Source organism: Akebia trifoliata, chromosome 8 (genome assembly GCF_017979445.1).
Source record: "Akebia trifoliata isolate Shusen 1 chromosome 8, ASM1797944v1, whole genome shotgun sequence".
Lineage (NCBI taxonomy): Eukaryota > Viridiplantae > Streptophyta > Magnoliopsida > Ranunculales > Lardizabalaceae > Akebia > Akebia trifoliata.
In genome coordinates this window covers 1,607,030-1,629,254 of record NC_141382.1, presented here as the reverse complement: position 1 = coordinate 1,629,254, position 22,225 = coordinate 1,607,030, and the positions used below count along the sequence as shown (strand labels likewise).

The 22,225-nt window shown below is 33.2% G+C and overlaps 1 protein-coding gene across 2 annotated transcripts; it reads right to left on the bottom strand.

Annotated features, from left to right (window-relative positions):
- Positions 1-7,687: 7,687 nt before the first annotated feature.
- LOC147395345 (protein ENHANCED DISEASE RESISTANCE 2-like) lies at positions 7,688-18,543 on the bottom strand. 2 transcript variants are annotated; one of them, XM_086451178.1, is made up of 21 exons: positions 18,085-18,543; positions 15,269-15,343; positions 15,125-15,178; positions 14,962-15,027; positions 14,816-14,877; positions 13,951-14,081; positions 13,827-13,873; positions 13,649-13,749; positions 13,077-13,172; positions 12,775-12,857; positions 12,629-12,700; positions 11,956-12,102; positions 11,546-11,862; positions 10,736-10,799; positions 10,428-10,603; positions 9,912-10,013; positions 9,761-9,811; positions 9,533-9,676; positions 9,269-9,364; positions 8,196-8,297; positions 7,688-8,099 (listed from the first exon to the last, which is right to left on the bottom strand). In XM_086451178.1, the coding sequence occupies exons 1-21, from the start codon at positions 18,235-18,237 to the stop codon at positions 8,010-8,012; spliced, it is 2,229 nt and encodes a 742-aa protein (XP_086307304.1). In that variant the 5' UTR covers positions 18,238-18,543; the 3' UTR covers positions 7,688-8,009. The 2 variants fall into 2 exon arrangements, with proteins under 2 accessions (XP_086307304.1, XP_086307305.1); XM_086451179.1 differs by having other exon boundaries at positions 12,793-12,857.
- Positions 18,544-22,225: the final 3,682 nt, after the last annotated feature.

Sequence of the window (22,225 nt, the reverse complement as noted above, 5' to 3'; positions counted from 1 at the left end):
AATAAATCAATTTTTTAGATAATTACAAATCAGAACTCCACAAAATCATTATTTCTTGAGAAATTGATTTTCCCACAGTCAATCACGCAATTGCTTTACACCAAGTTGAAATTCAAATACAATTTCTTACAAAATAGACTGTCTTCTTTGAAACTTTATTCTAACAATTTGGGACTATTTTTACGAATCATGTTCCAGCTTTCAATTCTATTTAGAAAATAGAATACTACTTATTGAAAGTGTGATCATACTAATTTTACTAATTCACGAGTTGTTTTATTTTTTATTTTTATTATTGTAAATATTCTTCACTATTGTAAAATCTTAAATTTATAAAATTTAATTAATCAGAGTTATAATTTGTTAAGTTTAGTCCCACATCGGATACTCATTGTTTTGTCTTTCTCCTTATAAGCTCCTGAATCTCTCCACTCATTGCCAATTGATTTTGAGTTGGACCCTCAAATTTACCATAGTATCCACGTCATCTAGCTCATATCTCCACATGCTTTGGCCTAATTTGGCCCACACATGGGGGTGTGTAAAGTTCAATCCCACATTGGATACTCCTTGACTTTTCTCTCTCCTTATAAGCTCTTAGGCCTCTCCACTCATTGCCCCTAAATTTATCATAATCGATCATTGGATATGTTTTAGGATATCTCGACCAACTTTATTTTAGTTTATCACTTGTTAGAATTATTCTTATATTTTTCAGGAATACATCTTTATTTTAATTTTATTAATTTTATTTTGTTTTTAATAATTGATCTTAGCATCCTTGTGGAGGGATAAAATCATCTCCCATCCGGATTGTTCATTAGCACCATCAACACTTATCCAGATACGGACATGTGGTATCATTTGAGGAGGAATTTATCTTATTAGGGAAGAATTCCAATTTAAAAGGAATCTTTCTCTCTTATGTAATTATTAATCTAGATATGGGGTAGTTGAATTAATTGTAATTTAATTAAGATTATGATTTTTTAAAGATTTTTCTATTTAAAGGTTTTGAGGCCATTATAAAGAGAGAAAAAATTGAGGGGAAGTGAGGAGGTCATGTAATCATAAGATTTATAGTGAAATGGCTCATTAAGCCCATAGACGTAGGCACGTTTATCGAACCACATAAAAAACACTTGTTTTCTTTTAATTTTTTTCACGTTCTTTCTATTGTTTTATGGATTTAAATGATGAAATTGTGATCGAGGTCGATTTATTACAAAATCGACCACTACAATCCTCAATTTTACAATGCTTAATCATTAAAGAATCAACATGATCTCAATCATGTAAACATGGAATCCTAATCATTCAATGACTTAGGATCCAATACGATGTCCGTTCCTTTATGTCATGTTTTTATTGGAGTTTGAAACACTTAGGACTCTTAATCAAGTCGTGCACGCAACCTAACGTGTTTGAACTCCAACAAAAAACATGCCACGTAGAAACCTAACGTTGTTATAAGAACATGACACAGTTCTGGATCGTGACTCTTACTCAATTTCATGGTTATAAAATTGGGATCATGTGTTTTTTCATGAATTGCCAGGTGTTGACCTTGACCACCCAACATTCAACTATATAAAATTGAAATTGGCTAAAATATTATCATCTTAGCTATTTTGTTATATTATTAGCATGTTTGAAAGAGTTTTGAAGGTTTGAAAAAACTCTTAAAATAAGTTTTTTTTTTAACCCTTAAAATATGGAGATATAATATATAATCTCATATTCTGCTTTAATTTGATTATTGGACCTTCAATTTCTATAATAGTAGGGCCCACAACATGCGCATGTACTGTGTACCTCATTGGCCTCATCATCTTTGCTGTACATCTTCCCATGCTCTCATACGAAAAGACCACGTAACCCCACGTTTAACCAAATTCTGTGGGCCCAATGGCATGTTGCAGAGTGCGCACAATAGTAGTCCACACGTTGTAAATCATAGTTGTGTTGTGGGACCCACATATCAAGGTGCACTGCACCCCCATATGCTCTGACTAGACAATTCCACACAAATTTTCTTCGGGATTCCAAAAAGCAGATGATGTTTGTGATTTTACCACGTGTCACGAACTTTTTGATATTGAAGGACCAAAGCATCGAGTGCGTTTTGCAACCAAATTTCTCAAACTCTAATGATTTAAGGGACAAGATGGGCCCTATCATCCATAAAGTTTGGGGGGGCCCTACATACCATCATGTACCCACTTCAATACCGTATCGTGGGTCTAACCCAAAACCATATCAACCACAAAGAGTTTGCAATCTCAATAGAGTTAGGGATTGGATGTTAGGGATTGTCTTTTCCACTCAAAATATCTACATAAAGACCTAAAATTATTTTCAACATTTTTTGTTTCTTTACCATTTTTGTTTAGATTTCGCTTTTATTCTCTGATCAATTTTTAAACTAATAAATTTTAAATTTTAAATTAGAGAAATAACCCCTCTTTGGTTATTTTTACTTTTTAATATAAAATAGTTCCCATACTTATTTTGTCAATTATTTGAAATAGTTTTCAGAGATCAACATGATCACAATCAATTCATTTTTTCTTTGTATGATTTACATTGTAATATAAAAAAGTACATATTCACCTCAAGTTTTGTAATGCTTTTAGGTTGAACCTGCAAAAATCAGTTATAAAGCATCGGTACATTACCTATGAAAAAAATTCTGATGCGAAAAATTAGATTCAAAATTTAATTTTATTGAAATCAATTATAAAATTAACAATTTTACTAAGTTCAGTAATCAATTATAAAATTTGAATTTGAGCGTATTTTGATAAAAATTAATTTATTTAAGGGTATTTTCAGTACAAAATTCAATTTCCAAAGTGTATTTAACAAAATCCTATTTTAAGGGTCTTGTTTACATGTGCCCTTCGGACACACATTAAAGTGCATTAATTATACATGAGAAATTGTATCTTGTTCAAAAAACACTCTCAAAAAATAAATTTTTACCAAAATACCCTCAAAATGACATATGCTTATTTCCAAAGTGTATTTATTACCCTTTAATGTGGGTTATTAGGAAACATGTTAACAAGATCCAGATTTTAAAGATAAGCAAATCTAGAATATATTTTTTTTGTTTCACCTCTTAGTAATTTTTTAAGATGTTGTACTTGAAATTTGCCTTGCTTGAATTATACTTAACGGAACTAATTAATGAACTTTAAGAAGTTAAGAAACGAATTCTCTCTCTCTAGGTAAATGGGGTTATACTTCCTTAGGCTGTAAGTGACCGCTAAATTAGTATCTCGAGAAGTATCGAATCATCACGATTCAAAGTTCAAATTAATATCATTTTCCCTCTTAGAGATGAAGGTTGAATTTACCATACTTTTAAGAGATTTAAAATAAAGCGAATTTACCGGCAGTATATCTGGCGTGTCGGCAACTATACAAACTTCCACCGACAAACGCAGTCGATTCATCCGGTCACACTCTCCGCACAATAAGGCACGTGTCAGTTACTAGAAGGAAAGGGGGAGAGAGAGACACGTGTATAGTTTCTCAACGGGTAACTTGGTTATACCCCTCCACGTTATGATCATATTAGAGATTCCCCGCATTTTCAAACTGATGACATGCTTACTTGACTTAGGTTTTCTTTGAGAGGTTACATAATATGACCTAAATGCCCTTGTCTTCAATCTCAGTCGAAACAATCAAAACCCTTTGAATTTTCTCCTAGATTTTTATTTACTTATTTATGTTTTAAGTTGTTAACTTTTAGGGTAACTATGTTGACCTACATGGTTTCATCTTTAATCGATCATATTAAATGTCTTGTATAAAACTCTTGATTTTTATATCCATAAATCTTATCTTGTTATTGAGATTTGAAGATTGAAGGAAAGATAACCTTAAAATTAAAGAAGAATCTGTCGTAAAATTTTGTCATCTTCAAATTGTAAACTTCTAGGATAAACTAATTTTAACCTATTCAACCCTCGCTTCAATCTATCATTTTTAATATCTTATAAGAGTTCCTTGAGTTTTGTGCTCCAAAATCCAGTTTTCTACTTTTCCAAAGATTCTATATTATTTTTAAGATTTAAAGATTGAAGAAGACAAATCAATGAGTATTGGGTATAGTGGTCAAGACCTGTCTCTAAAAAGGGAAGAGTGTTAAGTTGAAATCCGCTCATTGGTCACGTACATGAATTTATCTCGACTAACCTATGTGTGATTTGTGGGATATTGCACGTACTTGAGAAATTTGGATGAGATATGATGCTCTAAGAGGCCAATTGCCTCGCTCTTGGTAGTTGGACATTCGAGTCTAGACACCCCCACCTTAAGAAAAAGAGAGGCTGAAAATTATTGATTTTGGAAGAAAATTAAGGGATTTTCAATTAGAAGTTGAAAGTAAGGGGATTTAAGTAATTTTACATAAGTCTCTGAAACAAAAATTAAGTCACGGAGGCATGTCATCACTTTGAAAACACGGGTGTACTTCTAATATTGATCAAAATGTGATTGGGTGTGTCTAAATCACTCTTTCTTGACTGAGGTACGTTTGTCCAACGATTTCTATTGTTCTCTGGATTCTCGACCGTTGAAAATTACTAAAAATAATATATTAAATTTTTTTTATAGTAAAATAAAAATTAAAAAAATAAGACCATTAGTTTTTATGGGCAAGACATGCTGCCATGTGACCTGTTCCACGAAGGTAGCTAAGTACTTAATTCAAACCATGTGGTGTCACGTGTCATGATCAAGATATAATTATTTTGATTCTTAAAACAATGATTCCGATTTTGAAATTCAACCTATCATATCCTTTGTGGGCCCATACATGAAAATTTCATGATTGATGATTTCTAACTATTGGATTCTTTAGGTGTCATGGGCTTGGAATGTACTCGAATTTATGTTCATAAAGCCCATGATGAGAAACTGTTTAAATCCAACATTCATGGTGTCCATGGGCCCATAGATGTATCATTGATACATAGAGAAGACAGGGAGTTGAGTAGCTGCATGAAGTAAAGGATCCGTACTTTATGATTTATGCATGTTGTGTCACACTCCATCATTTAGAGATGGGAATTTAGAGATTGAAAATATTAGAAAAGATGAAATTAGGAAAAAAACAAAACTAAAAATCATTTGAAAATTATATAGACGTAATTTCCATAAATAATAAAGTAAGAGAATGTTGATTGAGATAATTGGAACACGTTTAATGATAATTGATAAAAATCCTAATTAAAATAAATATTTAATTTAAAGATTCTAAAAGAACAAGACAAAGACCCAAAAACATGTTAATGAAGATGCTAAAGTGAATATAAATAATGTTTTGTTAATAGAAGATGTAGTTCTAAATAGAGTAGAATGACTGAATAGGATTGGTTTATCCGACCCCATATTTGTGGGGGAAGGATTGACGAAGATGAGCAATTAACATCGATAATGAGTAGAAAAAAAAAGAGAGAGTCAATACCTATGATTAAAATATAGTCAAATCTGTAGATGTCGACTAGGTTAGATGGTAAAGTCTCTGGGAGATAATATCGTTGACTTACGTTTAATTCCCAACAACACTGAATTAGATATCTCATTAAAAGCAGACTTATCCGATAACAACACTTAAATTTTCATCCCCAAAGATTGGCTAAAAGGTAAAATTCGTGACAGGGGGTTTGTTCCCTCTGGTCATGTTCTCAAAACTAGGTGGCCTCCTAACTTTGTTACAGATGACAAAATTTTCGTGGGATTTAGGAGTGCAACCGTAGGGATTCGACCTATCCCAAAGGTTGTTGGGAATGCCCCACAATATCAAAAAAGGAAAGAAAAACGGTCAAATATAACAGCTAGACATTACAAATCAAACCGATTTACGTGTACGGGAGAGCCAGATTTGTTTGATCAAATGGGCTCAAAGAATGTATCACAATACATGGCAGTGTTTCCTATGTGAAGAGCATTGAATCATTTCCCACTAAATATCTTTGTCATTTAACCACCGTTATTGCCGCCTTGATACATGAATATGAAAAAGAAAAATGAGTGGTGGGATTATTAGTCAAAGAAATATTGGTAACATAGACTATGGGCATTTGTTCCTTTTAGATTCCTCAAATTTAATTAGGACTGAAATTCAAATTTGGTCCTCTATTGTACTTGCCATTCATCAAAGTTAGGCATAATTTTGGCAGGGTATTCAAGATTCCAATTTTCATTCTTTGGTCTTTGACATTAACCCCTTTTTAGTGACTTAACTTCCAAAGTCTCTATATATATGTCCTAATGGAATCTCCATTCTACTAATAGGTCATGATTACTTAATATCATTACGTGTTGCGCTTATACGCTCCCTTTTGTAGTGACTTAGCCTCGATAAGTCAAGGTTTCAAACCATAGTACTCTTGGTTTTTCATGAAGTATGTTGGTTTCCATCCATCCGGAGTTAGACTAGGAGTCCAACTTTGAGATTAGAGATGAATTCGAGTAGAATTATGGAGAGAAATGTTAGTCCAAGGGTATCAATGTATTGACATGAGTAAAACCAAGATTGAGTATGTCGAATGCAAATTTAATATGAAAACTCATGACGAGGAATGTCTAATAAAAATTAATAGTCTAGAAATACCCCGAAGTGACTACGTTCATCATCTTGTGTCTATTGTACATAAAGATGGAGGGATTAAGGAAGATGTTGCCTGTAAAACTAAAGTTGGATTGTTTAAGTGGAGGGCACTTCTTGAGTGTTATGATGATAGGTGCATACCAACTAAATTAAAAAGCAAAATTTTATGAGGTAATAATACGACCAACTATGCTTTATTGAGCAATTAAGAAGTTTCATGTTATTAAATTGAATGTAGTTGAGATGAAGATGTTTAGATATATAAGTGCAAAGACCATCACATATAATATAGAAACGAATGCATTTGGGAAAATTTAATAGTTCCGATAAGTGATAAATTAAGAAGTCAAATAAATGTTTGGGTTTGTAGTTCCAATAAGTGACAAACCCAATTAGAAGAAATATTCAAGTTGAGATCCTAAGAGAGTAGGAGAAAGACCCAAAAGAGATTGAATGGAGATATTGAAAGTACAGACGGACTTTCAATAACAAAAACTTGGTCTTAGATAGAACGAACGAACTTGATTCGTTTAGCCAACCCAAATCTTTTGGATAAAGGTTTGTTGTTGATGATGACTATCACAGGGAAGGAACCCACTCTTTATTTCTCTCTATCAACTCTTTCTCTCCTACTTAGAGTCCACTTGTAGATGAATTTTTCCACAAAGAAAACCCTAGAAGAAGATTCGAAGATATAGAAAGGCGTGTTAAAGAAAATAAAAGGCTTGCACTAACCTTTAACAACTTTTTTTAATTTCATCGACTGGGGTATAATAAAAATTCAAGGTGACAATAAAAGTTATAATAAGTTTAAATGATAAAATAGTCTTTTTTACCATAATACCAAACAACATTCTATTGCATTGAAAACGAGAATAGGGTACAAGCTTAAACAGTTCATACCCTCTTGAATTTGACAAATCTCAAACCGTTCTAACGGCCCTAATTTCATGAAAATGATTTCATGTCAGCCTAGTGCAAATGCTGCCGGATATTTCCTCTTTAAAGTACAACAATCTTCGTTCGAGACAGATTCTTCTAGCGAATAGCAATTAATCATCAACCAAACAAAATTACTAATACAATAATAATCAATAACGTAATGAAATAGATTTACCAATCACACAAAAAGTTGAAGAATGAGCTCCAATAAGGGAGACGTCTTTACAAAGTTACTGACACGACATTTCCTCCCTAAGAATCTCAAAGTCCAACTTCTGAATATACTTAAAAAAAAAAGAATTACAAATGAGAGATAGTTTGTTTGTAGAACATTCAATCCAAGTCATGATCACTATTGCTTCACGTCTGACTTGATCACTGGGTAAGGGATGGGACCCATAAGGAAATGGTAGACGCAAGATTGTCCAATTGAAAATCATCATTTTTTCAAAACCGATTTGGTGGTATCTAGATGATTAAGCCGACATGTCCCAAGAAGGAATTCGGGGAGCTCCTCTTGTGTGTTGGCCTACATAGACACGTTGGAGAATAACCACACCAATGAAGAATCAAACAAGAATGATATGTTTAACGTTATTGACAAATGAAGATGTACTCGAGTTACCTGAATCAGAAATGCCATTTCTATAACCAGATTGTTCAGGTAACCAAGAACAAGACTGACCACGCCCCTTGCAACTGTCGATGACCCAATGTCAATCCCAAGCTGAAATTTAATGAAGTGTAGGATGTTAGCGATAAGAATATGACAATTCTGACATATGTTTTGCTTCTAAAATTAGCAAAACACTGCCAATGTGAATGCCTGTGTGTTTGAGTAGACACTTGTTATTGGGGTACATACATAAACCTGTTATGTAGAATGTCTTGCATTCTTGTTTGGGCTTGGGCTTCAAGAGGCAAAATCGTAGAGGACTTTTTCCAAAGTGGAGTGGGCTTGGCTTGAACATATTTCTTTCGGGAAAAGTCATCTTGGGTTTCTTTATTGGGAAAGGGAAACACATTTTTCTCTGTTCTCAGTTTTGCTAGAGATCTCTAGGTTGTAAACTTGAAAGAATAGTGTGATCTGATCCATGGACGTAGGCACACTGGCGAACCACGTAAATCATTGTATTCTATGTGCAATTTGTCTTCTCTTTGCTGCCTTGTTTTTCACAATGTGTATGTTGTATGTATTGTCGTGTAGAATACACGTGTGCTCATGCATGTAATGGGGGTCCAAACATTCATATATTGTATGCACTGCCATGTAGAATACGTGTGTGCGTTGTGGGTGTGAGCAATCGAGGTGGGTGGGGTTGGTGGGTGCGGGTCCATATATTGATACGAATACCAATGTAGGTGTGTGTGTGTGTAGTGGGTAGGGTTCAAAATATCGGAATGGATCGGTATCGGCCAAGACCGATACGAAACATTGGATGTTCCTGAAATGTATTAGCCGATACGGTATCATTTTTTTTCCCTGACCCAAACATTCTTCCGATATGACGGTTTTATCAATATATGTATAACATACGGTTCCATCCATCTTGTCCAATCAACAGACTACAATTATATCATCATGTTCAAAAGTCGTGTATCATCATGTTCAAAAGTCGTGTGGCACACATTTGACTATAAGTAAATTAGCTTTTCCACGTTCATGGTCTACCATTATAAAGACTACTGTGATTTTACCTCCAAATAGTTCTTCCCACGAAAATAATTGATTTCAAGTGCTTGACCCACCAGGCACGATTTCTTTCCAACACTTTGTTTTACTATCCACGAACCCTAAGAGAGAAACACCAAACAACATCTCCATCATATAGTTTATGGATTGTGTTAAAATGGGCTTAACATAATTTCTCTCAATATAATTAAGGTGTTTCATATTAAGCAAACATAACACTTTAATTTAACATGATTTCTCTAGATAATACAATTTCTATACATACTAACCTTAGAAATGTATGGTATAAGCTTAAACCTTGAATTCCTATAGGCATCATCTCCATTAACAAACCTCTCCAATAAGGGAGTGCCTTCCAGAGGAGTATCCATCATGTAATACAGTGCAAGGTTATAAGTAGTTGAACCCGGGACCTGGTTTATGATCATTTCTATGGTAAATATCCCAACGGTCGATGATCCCATAAGAAGAATGAAATAAATAAAGATCAAATTCACCTGAATGTTCACGATGAAAAAGAATTCGGGACCACCCTGTGCAGCATATTTCTGCATGGCTCCAACGCATCAATTGTAAGAAAAGATTCTTTTCAAATATACATATAAATATATGTGGAGAAAAAAAATTAGCAACAAAAAATGGGTCAACCTGAACAATGCTCCCTGGACGGCCACCGAGATCATCTTCTCGCTTGTCAGATCTTAGCCAATCCGCACCAACCATTTGCATCAAGGTGCTTTTTGACTTGATCTGTTTAATATATAACACATAAAAATAATAAAATAACAATAAAAAAATTAATAATAATTCATAATAAATAAGAAATAGAAATAGAAATAGAAATCTTAATATATTCCATTTGTGCATTAAATTGATTATCTTAGAAGTATTACATAATGAATTGGTCAGTCAATTTTACATGTTACAGATTATCTTGGCAGAAATCTGAACTAGAAAGCCTACTTTTTAGCTTCTTTTGCTATGCACCCTCATATGATGCTGTATTGCTTGGTCTTTCTGACTAATTATAATTGAATATTTATAAATATATACACTAAGAGGGTAGGTATTGATTATAACCAATTTAAAATGTTAAAATGTTTAGGTTGAATGTCCTTTTCAATTCCCGAGTTTTCCTTGACACTAATTAGCACAAAAGGGTACCTTTTGATGGTCTTCTAGATAATGATCTCCACGGATTAGAAATGTAGAAGGATCCGCCTTTGTCCAACTGCAAGCTAAACTACAACTTGGATCTTTAGCAAGAGTGGCTCCATAGTTGCAAGTGATACTTTCTTCCCTATCAGATCCTTGTAAGTCCATGTAAACTTTCTTCTGAACTGCATCACGCGGAATTCTTCAAGCCATTAGGAGAACGGGTAGGGGAGTGAAAAACTATATGAAACAAACAGTTAACATATGACTTCCATCCATCATTATAAATAATTGCTGGTTAGTGTAATAGGACTCACCTGCGAGATCATGCAATTTTTTTACAAAATTAGCAGCCGTTGATAGCCTGGGTTGGCGTAGATCCTGCATTTATTGATGTCAAAAGGTCCATGTGATAAGATGGAAGTCAAAATAACAGGCCAAGCGTAAAATGTCTTTATAAAGTAGTAGAGCCCCACATGTAATGCCATGTGAATAAATGGCCTGGGACAAGTTTCTTCCCATATATCCTAATACAAGTGAAACCATAGGATTGTTGAATGTTTAGTGTATATTTTCCTCCACTCTCGGGTGTGTATGCCCAGTTAAGTCCAGTGACCCTCTTATATTCATAGTTCTCCTGCTCTCCAACAGATCGGTCTTTTGGAGTAGTTGGTTGGTTAACATGGAATCAGAGTGCTAGGTTCGTATAGGTCACATGTTCTAATCTTTCCACACTTATGGGTGAGGGAGAGTGTTGAGTGTATATTTTCCTCCACTCTCGGGTGTGTCATACCCCAGTTAAGCCCTGTTGACCCTCTTGTATTCATAGTTCTTCCCCTCTCCAAAGATTGGTCTTTTGGAGTAGTTGGTTGGCTAACAATACCAAAGGCCATCAATAGCATTTCTAATATCACTGGTCGACTAAGAAATGAGCTGCAATGACCCAACACTGGCGCTCCTTGAGTAGCATATCTAAATTTTGTTTTTCATAAAAAAAATGTTTTTTTCTTCTTCTTATCAACTTGTGAAATTGGACCCAATTTGAACATTGGTTAACACTTATTAAGGTATTAAAAGCTCTCGAAAAAAGAAAAAAACAAACAAACATAGAAGTTTACGATAAGCACCTGCATGCCCGCATCTGGATTCATATCAAACCACCCATTCTCTGATTGGTCGCAATCTGACGGTTCAGGAACATCAAAGAACTCATCAGCCGCATCATTCAATTCCCCAAGGCTTGCATGTTTAGAAGACGATTTTTCCACATTTTCTTCGATTGAATTCTCCTCCTCATTGTTCCTATTCTCTGCTTGGATTTTAACTTCAACCTTGATGTCCTCTTTTTCACTCTGAAGCAACCCAATATCCCTTGTTATCTCTCCTGAAGCGAACTCAAAGAAGGGTTGCTTTCCTAGTTTGGCTCTAAACAGTTCTCTCAGTGCTGCCAAAAAAAAGAAAAAATTGAAATTTTATCCATGTTGGACTATAAAGAAGAAAAAAAGATGAAACTATGCTTCACCAATAGAAGTACTACCTGCTACCCTTGCAAGCATTTGAATGGTTATAGCTTTTGCTGATGATTTTCGCAGATAAGACTTCCAGAATTTCCAATCTATGGCAAGCATGTGCTTTACAACAGATTGTTTCCCTTGGTTAACAGGAGAAATTACGTATCCCCCACCTACAATAGAACCAAAAAATGTAACTCATTAATAAAGTTTAAACAATGCAAGGACTTCAAGGATCAAATATTTGTATCGCAGAAATATAAGAAAATTCTTGAGTCGGGATGGGAGGATGAGACAAGTCCCTCCATCCTAGTAGTATTGTACATGATGAAATATCAAAATCTACTTTGGGTCCAAACACGAGGTCCCATCAAAATACAAAGTCCTCAAAAAAGACACCTTACACCAAAAAGCTATAGCTTATGCTAATTATTATTATTATTATTATCTCTTGGAGTGATTTCTCCTTCCCATCATATATTGCTTTGTCCCTTTTCCTTCCAGACCCCCTAATAAATCATAAAGGGTGTTAGGGGCCACAGAATTCTCTCTATGCATAAAAACCTTTACTTGCCAACTTTAATTTTTCACCATAAAGTTGATAGAAGTTGAGGGAAAAAAGAGATGAAGGTAGGCAAATATTTAATGTTTTAAGAAAATGATTAATGTTTCTATATCCAAATTCAAAGCATACATTACTTTTAAGGCAGGCACGGACGTAGCCTTTTTGGGGTAGACACCTTCTGTGAAACACAGAGTGGTAGAGAATTACTGTGACAGAAAACCAAAAGGAGTCAGTTTTTTATTGGGATAACTCTGAAGTCACCGAAGAATTCGAAACATTCTTTTAAATGCATAACCACCATATGTTCCATCATCCTCCCTTCTCCAATAACGCTGCAATAACAAATCTCTTCTTTTCATACCCCTGGCAACCAACTATCATGTTTTAATAAGAGGAAAATATATTAATAGATTTTCTTCAGGAACCAAGTTAACATTCTTGTTTTTTATTTATTTAAGGGTAAGCTGGACTTGAGCCCATGACCTCAAAGTTGCTTTGCAATGTGTCAAACCAACTGAGCTATGGGTCTAAGCCCCGAGTTAACATCTTCTCTACAAACATTAAAGAGGTTCAGGATCTGACCAAGGTAACCAATCGTCGTTCAGCTGCTTGTGAACAATATCTGTATGACCATCAAGATGCTCAACCACGCTACCTCTAGAAAGACAGAAGTCCCATCTGCAAGAAATTTTGTTGAAGTTTATATATGTAACAAGGACGATCCATCATCTAGAAAACAAAACAAAAGGCCAGATGCACATTGATATATTTATTAAGAATGTAAATTATATTTATATATTTCTTACCTTATTCTTCAGTCCAATTTTGATTGTTCAAGCTTATCCATGTCAATCAATCAGTATGAATGCAAATTTTCTATACCATGTGCATGTAAGAATTAACCAACTATAAAATTCATAATGATATATTTATACTAGATTTACATTTATATATTTCTTAGGAATGAAACCTTATTTTATATAAGGAGAAACTTCCGTAGGATTGGGGCATGGTAGATAAATGCGCATGTGCACCATCTTATGGAAGAGAAAAGCCGCTACTTTACTATAACTACACCAATAATATCATATAGTTTTTACATAAGATAGAAGCCAGAAGTAACAAAAAAAGATGAAATAATCCACTAATCTTACTCTGATCTTGATGGACCAAGAGACATAAGTGTCCGGAAAATTGCCTCTGATGTTCCATCAACCACACCCACCGCCATTATTGCTGGATGGTCATCCCAATTCTGAGGGTAGGAGCATATTTCAGCAAGCAAACCATATTTTTTAAATCAATGATAGCTAAATCAAATTATATACCTACCTTCTCATGGAAATCCTTGTCTTTTGTCTCTTGAAATAACCGTAAACCTGTATAATTTTTTTTATAAAAAAGATAATCATAATTGTCAAACTATCTTAAAGCCAAAAACACATTTTTACATTACCATTTTGACAGCCGAAAATTGTCCACGGAGAGGGTGCGATAACATCAGATGTCACTGGATCCGCTTGGATGGATGAACAAAATGCCCAGTCTAAGGAATTTGTACGACTTGTCCCCTTGGTACGTTGTAACCTGTTATAATCGAATGATAAGTTAACATGCAATAATAATATCGATGCTAAACAAAGATGTGCCCATAAGAATGGAGATCATAAGGCAAAAATAAATGCATGGATTTTTTGGGATTAATTTTCATGAAAAAGGGTTAGTTCTATTCTCATTTCTCTTTGCGAACCTCTTGAGTAGGAGTTAGTGGTTTTAGAACCGCACAAGGGAACTTTCTAATGTCTTCTAATATCTTGACAGATACCAGAAAGAGATTTTCTTGAATCTCGTTGAAGGTTTGTTAAAGCATTGTTGGACACCACCAAAGGATTGATAACCTACTTTAATTGTCTATCCTTTAAGGTTGTGAAGAAACTTAACAAAGTCAAGTGCAGTGAAAAAAATGAAGACATGGAGAGCAACGACACATCCATTGACCTACTTTTTGGCGCCACTTGAAGACACCCTACATTTTGCTAGTATGTACTTTATAAACTTTCCCTACCATTTGTGAAGAGGTATAGATTCTAGAAGAAGTTATAAGTAATAAATTTTACGATTTAGAACCACCAATATTTGCCTAAAACAATTTCGATATAATTAATTTTTTGAAAATAAAAGCTAAATTGAAAACATTCACAAGAACAAGAGGTCCAAAACTACAAAATCAAGGAGTAATATATATATATATATATATATATATATATATATTATATATATATATATATTTCAAGTGGACATGATGGGAGAAACACTATTACCTAAAAGCCTGCCATTTGCTCTTGGCACATTCCAAAATATTATCTCCTGGACATGGATACTCCTGAAAATATGCAAAAACATCGGTCTTTTCTCGAGCAAAAAAAAATATCACCATGGTGGTTAGCAAAAGTTAGCAATCTAGAACCTTTAATGCGGCTTCCTGGAAAGAATGGATCCATCTCGCTGCTTCTTCGGAACTACTTGCTCCCAACTGTAAAGTTGAAATGTCAAAATATAAGAAACCAATGAGTTATTGAGTGAATATCAACACAGAAAAATATTGCCATCTTACAAGGATTTTACCACACCTTAAGCTGATCATTGTGATTAGAGGTATTATAAAGTGTGAAAATGAAGAACACCTGCATATTGCAACACATATTATTATCAAACTGTAAAAAGAGTAAATATATCACTGCCCCAATGAGAAAAAATGGCTCTGAGTTTCATACCTTCCTATTAATGCTCTCTCTCCCATTGTCAGTGACTCGAATGCAAGAATCTATTATTGCACTTCTTACAGGATTCTGACAAAAGAATTAAGTTATGTTAGTTGGGCCATTTTGATTATATTTATCAACAACATACATTTGGTCAAAAGTATGAACCCCAAAAAATCAAGTGGTTAGCAACATGAGAAGAAAATGAACATACAAAACAACTTTTTAGATTAAAAAAAAAACAAATCTTTCACACAAAATAAATCGAAGTAATCCTAGTTCAGTACATGTTGTGCATAATTGGATGTCAATAGCAATAACATGGTGAAGACAACTTGGTATTTATTTTAGCCTGCTTACAATTGTAACAAAGGTGCTCCATTTTCTACGAATTTTCTATGTCAAATAGCATGTTGTACTCATGTGTAGGACATATACAAGCACACTTTATTCAATATTTCGTTTGCAGCTCTTATTTTTATTTATGCATTGTTTATATGATTTTAATGAATAAAATCTCTAAATACATCCTTTCTATGTTGTCTACTTAACATGAACTAAAGTTTTTAAAAAATATACCTCTCAATCTACGGAGTATCAGATCACACTTCGAGGGTCACGGTATCTAACAGTGTCAGTATTCTTGTTAGCAATTCGGAATACGTCAAAAATTTGATTCCTGAAAAATTCGATTTTGGATTGCAAAAATCCTGTCCAAAATTCGATAAATGGAAAATATGCGGCATATGCTTCATACGTGTATTATTCGTCCCATTTCAAAAATTCGAAAACCAAAAATTTGGTAATATGATAGCAATGGTGATGGTAAAGGTGATGATATTTTGGTGATGGTAATAATGATGGTGGTGAAAATGAGGGCCTTGAGATTATAAAAGAAGACTAAAGTCAATGGACAAATAATCAATTTGGAAAATTAAGGTGTAATTTCAAATAAATGTAGAGGGCCATGTCATGTAAAAAGGTGGATTCCTCCGAAATTTTGAAGCATGGCAGTTGCAAAGTCGACTTGTGCTACACGACACAACTTACAAGTTTACACTTTGCAACATACAACAAGTTACAATAGCATTATTTTTCCATTGAGTTTTATAAAAAATTGTTAAAAAATACATTTTATTTGTTTTAAACTTAAAATTCGTGAATTGTTCTAATAGTTCAATAATCCGGAGAATAATACTTTCATTGAAAACAACGAAAAATTCGTGAAATTTTCAAGAATTAAACGGGAGATATCAGTATCAATTCAAACACAAAGACAAGTGTTTGTGTCCTTGTTACATTGTCCGTCACAAATCAAAATGGAAACATATATTGACATGGAAAATTATTTATTAAAATAATTTTGGCATTACTGTCAAAATTGTTGAATAAAATTTTCTATTTCTAAGGTATTTTTCTAGTTGTTACTCTTATTAAAAATTACATTTCAATCTCCACCAGTTTGTGTATTGGTGTATATTTGGCTTCTCCCATTCCTCATGTCCCTTGGGTTTCCTAAACTTCCTCTGCTATGATGTCCATTTAGAGGGTTTCTCTTATGATTTTACATTGGTGCTCTAACAGGTTTAGTGTTGTCTACTACGCTCTCATATCATTTTGTTCTATGTTTGCCGTCTCGCCTCAACTCAGTGTCAACTTGTTTATTTTGTAAATAAATTTTTATGTAGTAAATACACTACTCTCCATGTTACTTGCCAGCCAATGCTAATTTTATTGGGTCCTGCATGCTATTTTAACAGGGTCTGAGATTCTTGCCCCCATCATGTGAATGCTCTTTCCCTCAAACTCCTAGACAGTTGTTATCCCACTACAATGAATCCTTCATTAATGCCAATAATTATCATGAAATCCTAAACAAGGTGAACCGATTTCTTTTGTTACATTCTTGCACCAAAACTGATGAGATCGGAAAGAGATGAATGTTGATCTTGATGTTGATGCTGATACTAATGTTGGTCGGGACTTTTAAAGTATGCCCACGAAAGGAGATCTATGGCATGATACTGTCTATAGACGAGAAAATTTTACCATCGATCATATTGCCCCAAATTATTCACTTAGAATAGAGATGACCAATCACTTTAATAGCCATTTAAAATAGTCGACCATGAATTGAATTACACAGCTATGCGGTCTTATGCCTTTTCAAAGAAGGGGTCATAGCCATTATGGATGCCAAATGAGGGGCCTATACCAAATTTAAACCAAAGAGACCCAAGATTAAGACAACCAGCCAACAACAGCTTGACAATGTATAAATCCTCAAAAAATAAAAAATAAAAAATAAAAAAATAAAAATAAAAAATAAAAAATTGAAAATAAAAAATCTAGAATGATTCTGCAATCCATTAATTCAGACCATTATGGTGCAAAGAAAAATGGAAAATGGAGAAAGCCAGAAACCTCTTTCTACAATATGGGTTATCGATAATATAGAACCAGAGACCAAATTTGACAAGAATAACTCAGAATTTTTACGCAACAAACCCAGAATCTATTTATGTTTTTCCCTTCAAGCACATGGGATGCATTATCAAGATATAATCAAATTTAAGCAATAATTTATCTTTCTGCCACATGGGTTTCATAAACTGATATTCAAATAAGAAAAAAGAAAAAAAAAACACTAATGACCCATTGATCTTCACCACATTAACATCAAATAAAGAGAAAGAAAATCCAAAACATGTATTTTTGCAACATGGGTTCTTTCATTTTGGTCAAAATTCAAACCAAACAGCTATATAGATTATTCGTTTTCTATCATTAAAGCATGAAAACTAGTAAAAATAAAATGACCAATATACCTCATTTTTCGATATCGGTAACGATTTGAAGCTTTTGAGACAGTGATCTTCGAGAATGAAATACCGTTTTTGGGAGTATTGTAAACCAATCCGATTGGAACGAATGAGATACATCCATCCTTCCATTCTTCCATCCTTTTGTGAGACACCCATTTGAGAAATGCCAATAAAAATCCCACCTTTCTTGATTCTAATATTTGATTATCATTTGAAAGCTCAAATCCATGGAAAGTTTGGTTTTTTTTTTTTTTTTTTTTAGGGTGAGTTTCAACAGCAGAACGAATATGAGAGGTTTATATAGAATTCCAAACTATAAACAAAATTGGAAATGAAATGGAGATGAGATGATTCTCTGATCCCATCAAAGGGGAAGAGAGAGTCATTCGATGGAACTCTCTCTCTCTCTGTCTCTATCTATCAATCTCTATCTCTCTCTCTTTCCTCTCTTCTTTTTTTTTTTTTTTTCTGTTAAAGAAACTGAATTGCTACGTATATGAGACAAAACATTGACAGAAATAATACATGCAGAAATAACGAATTTACCCTTATTAGCTTTGTTAATGCCTTAGTGGCTCCGCAATTAATATTTTTTGGGAAATTAGAGAGATTCTATTACCACACCAACGTTTACTAATAGCACACCAGTTCATATGATACATCCTAGCCTGCTCTTATTGAAAGTTGGCATGTCAATAGAAACTTGAAGGAATTTATTATGATTTACTATCTTATTTTTTCAAAGAAAATTTATAATAAATGGTATTTGTAATTTGAAGCATTCGTGTGTATAGTTCATGTGGTTACTGGTTGGTACCCAACCCTTAAGGTCTTGGGATCAAGTCTTTGGATTCTATGAGAGCTTCAATCTTTTTATGAATGAAAAGAAAAGATAAATAAATAAAAAAAACTTAAATAGATTGATAAAAATAAATAAATAGAATAATTTTTATCTAGAAAAACCAGGACACTTTGTTGAGGTGAAATAAGAATTTTAGAAAGAATCGTGCTGGGGTGACATAAGGGTGACAAAAACTTAGATGTGTCGTGCACATTTGTTGAGGTGAAATAAGAATTTTAGAAAGAGTCGTGTTGGGGTGACATAAGGGTGACAAAAACTTAGATGTGTCATGCACATTACCTTAGATGCTTTTCTGCGAGATACAAGTAAAAAGCATCCATGGTTTATGCGCGTGACCGCATCATTTTTATTACCTTCGTGTCTCCATTTGTGTCATTCCAGTATTTTCATTTTAGAAATAAATTTAAGGTATGATTACGTCATTATGAGAAGGGTATTTGGGTAAAATTTATACTTTAACCACACGGAAGCCGATGGGACCCACGAGAGCACTGTTAAAAAAGTTAAGCATATTAACAAGGTTACTAGTGCCACACCAACTTTTGCTTTCACACCAACTACTGTAATTCTTTGGATAATTTACCTAGGAATTAGTGTGGCATTAGTAAAAGTTGGTGAGGCAATAGCAGCCCTCTATTAATAGGTTAAAAAAAAATTCTAGTAAATAAATATGATGGTTTATATTGCCACACCATTTTTTTTTACTTTTAATGCACCAAAACAGGGTGCTGGCATTGATTATATTTTAGTCGTGTTGGAGTGACCTAAAGATTGGATCTCATATTTCACATCTTGACGTGAAAGTGGATAGGAATCATAGATTCTTTTTCTCTTATATCTCGAGGAAAACATCTATGATTCCATACACTTTTACATCAGGGTCTGCGATGTGAGGTCCACTCTTGAGGTCACTTCAGTATTATTCTTTATTTTTAGTTCAAACCCCTTGCTTTCTATATTAGAGGATAGGACTCTAGACAAAACTCAATGGAGGAAGAAAATTTATTTATTTACTTGTTATATATGATATAATTGTAATGTGTTATAATAAAAAAATGGTGTGGTAATATAACATCTTTAAGTTTATACGACATATTTTGATTTTAGCTAAAGTTGGTTGTATGACTGTTATAATGGATCGGGTTTCCAATTGGATCGATACCAAATTAGTACCATTCTCATAAGAAATTTATTTGACCCAAATCCAATCCGATATGACATGTATCATTCTTGATCTAATTCATTCTATCGGAAAAATCAATATTTTTGGATTGATTCTAATCCAATACCATTTGATTAATAAAATTATTCATTAAGTAGAATATATACGTCGACAATCAAATAAATTATAAAATATAAATATATATCGGATCAAGAGATGATTGACCCAAAACCAGTGTGATAAATCGTCAACTTGGATTCTTATTAGAACCCAAATCCTTAATCTGGATACGGATCTGATCCGATCCATTGACAACCCAACATGGTTGGGATCTAGAGATGATGAGATTGTGAGGTGTATGGAGAGTATAGTTTTTCTTCCCCCTAAACTGGCACTTTTGGCTCCTCTTTTCATGCCAAAATCTATGCTTTGTCTCTCTTTAATTTGGTCAAATTCAATTTCAACCCCTCTCTCCAATGGATTACCCCTTTTTGACTGGTTCATTTCTTATTTCTCTCTCTACTATTTTATGAAATTAATATAATATTTCAAGAAATGTCGTAAAATCATTCAACCTCAAAAAAGATTAAAAAAAAAATAAAACAAAAATTCTTATCATAAGACAAACAAATCTTCGCTAAAGATTTATCAAGAAATCATTTTTAACTTTGTTAGAGAGAGACCAATCTGTGTGTCGATGTTCCATCTTAACGCGGTTTAGAGATGTCCATTCTTGTTTCATTAAAGTCTTTTTTCTCCCGCATTGTATATTTCAAAAGTTGTATTACTCTCTTTATTTTAATATAAAGTGGGATCCTATCAACCTCAAAACTTAATTGTTAAAAAAAAAATGTCATCTTTAAATGTCCTTCTCATGTTATAGAATTTTAAGCAAGGAATTCTTTCAATGAATTTGAGGTATTACTTGCTAACATTTCTCCTAAATGTCTATAAGGAGACATCATTCACACTACTTGCAGAAGTCAATTTGAAAAATTACTTAATGTGAATCTTTACAGAGCAATGTTTGTGTTGTGGCGATTGTTCAGATGATGAAGTTCTATACAATTTCTTAAAAGAAAAAAAAAAAATTAGGGACATTGAAAATTTTGACACAAATTACCATTCGTCGAGATTGCAAAACATTAGAGTGAATTTCGCAATGATTTCTAATGGAGTCAAGATTTTGCCCATATGAGGTCAACTAAAAATAGAAATTTTTTTGTGAAGAAAATAATGACGACTTTTTTAATTCACCATTGTTATTGATTGTAATATATCATAAATTCTTATTAATTTTGAAAATTCTTATAAAAGAAGTGCCCCCATTGCTTTCACTGTAAATTCATCCTTGAATGGGACAACTAAACATCCGAAATTAACGAATTTTATTTAACGTGAATTTACCTTGAATCGAATAAGATTTCAATTGAAAGAAGAAATTTTTTTATTTATTATTATTATAAATTATTGATAAGGAAATTTTAATTCAAAATAATATAAATTGCATGCATGCATCAATCACAATCAAGAACTCCTATTTACAGGTAACTTTTCCAATGTACGATAAGTGACACATTGACTTCAAAGGGACATGAATGGACCACTTTCTTTTTGATAGGTAAAGCTAATATATTAAAGAATGAGAAATGTCCAGAAAAGAAGATCCAAGAAAAGGAAAAAGCAAATAAACAACAATACAAGAATAAGAAAACCAACAAAAATCAGAAACAAAACTGATATTGAAAGGGAAGTACTTTTGTTCCTTAAATAAAATGTTAGGTATGACTTAATTATACTTTTCTGTTACTTTAAATATATAATTAGGTTAATGTAAGTTTTAATTTTTATTTAAATAGTGTTTCTTAAACTTCAAACTTTTCCTATGTGGTTGTATCCATGACCTAACTCTATTTATCGAAAAATAAAAAATAAAAAATCAATGACCTAACTCTAGTAATTAATTAAAAAAGATGGACCCCATTGGGGGAATTTTATATATTTGTGAGAAATCACCTTCAATCTAGTCTTCCTAACCTACTAGTTATATATTATAAAATAATAATGACTTTCTGACACCCCCTCTGATATGGCATGTGCTAGAATCATTGATTATTTTT

Excerpts from the sequence above, each read along its gene's own strand:
- LOC147395345 (XM_086451178.1), bottom strand. The coding sequence starts at position 18,237 with ATGGGTGTCTCACAAAAGGATGGAAGAATGGAAGGATGGATGTATCTC. Across the intron at positions 14,878-14,961 it reads TCCAGGAAGCCGCATTAAAG|GAGTATCCATGTCCAGGAGA; the intron begins GTTCTAGATTGC and ends GCATATTTTCAG. Across the intron at positions 9,812-9,911 it reads GTCCAGGGAGCATTGTTCAG|AAATATGCTGCACAGGGTGG; the intron begins GTTGACCCATTT and ends GGAGCCATGCAG.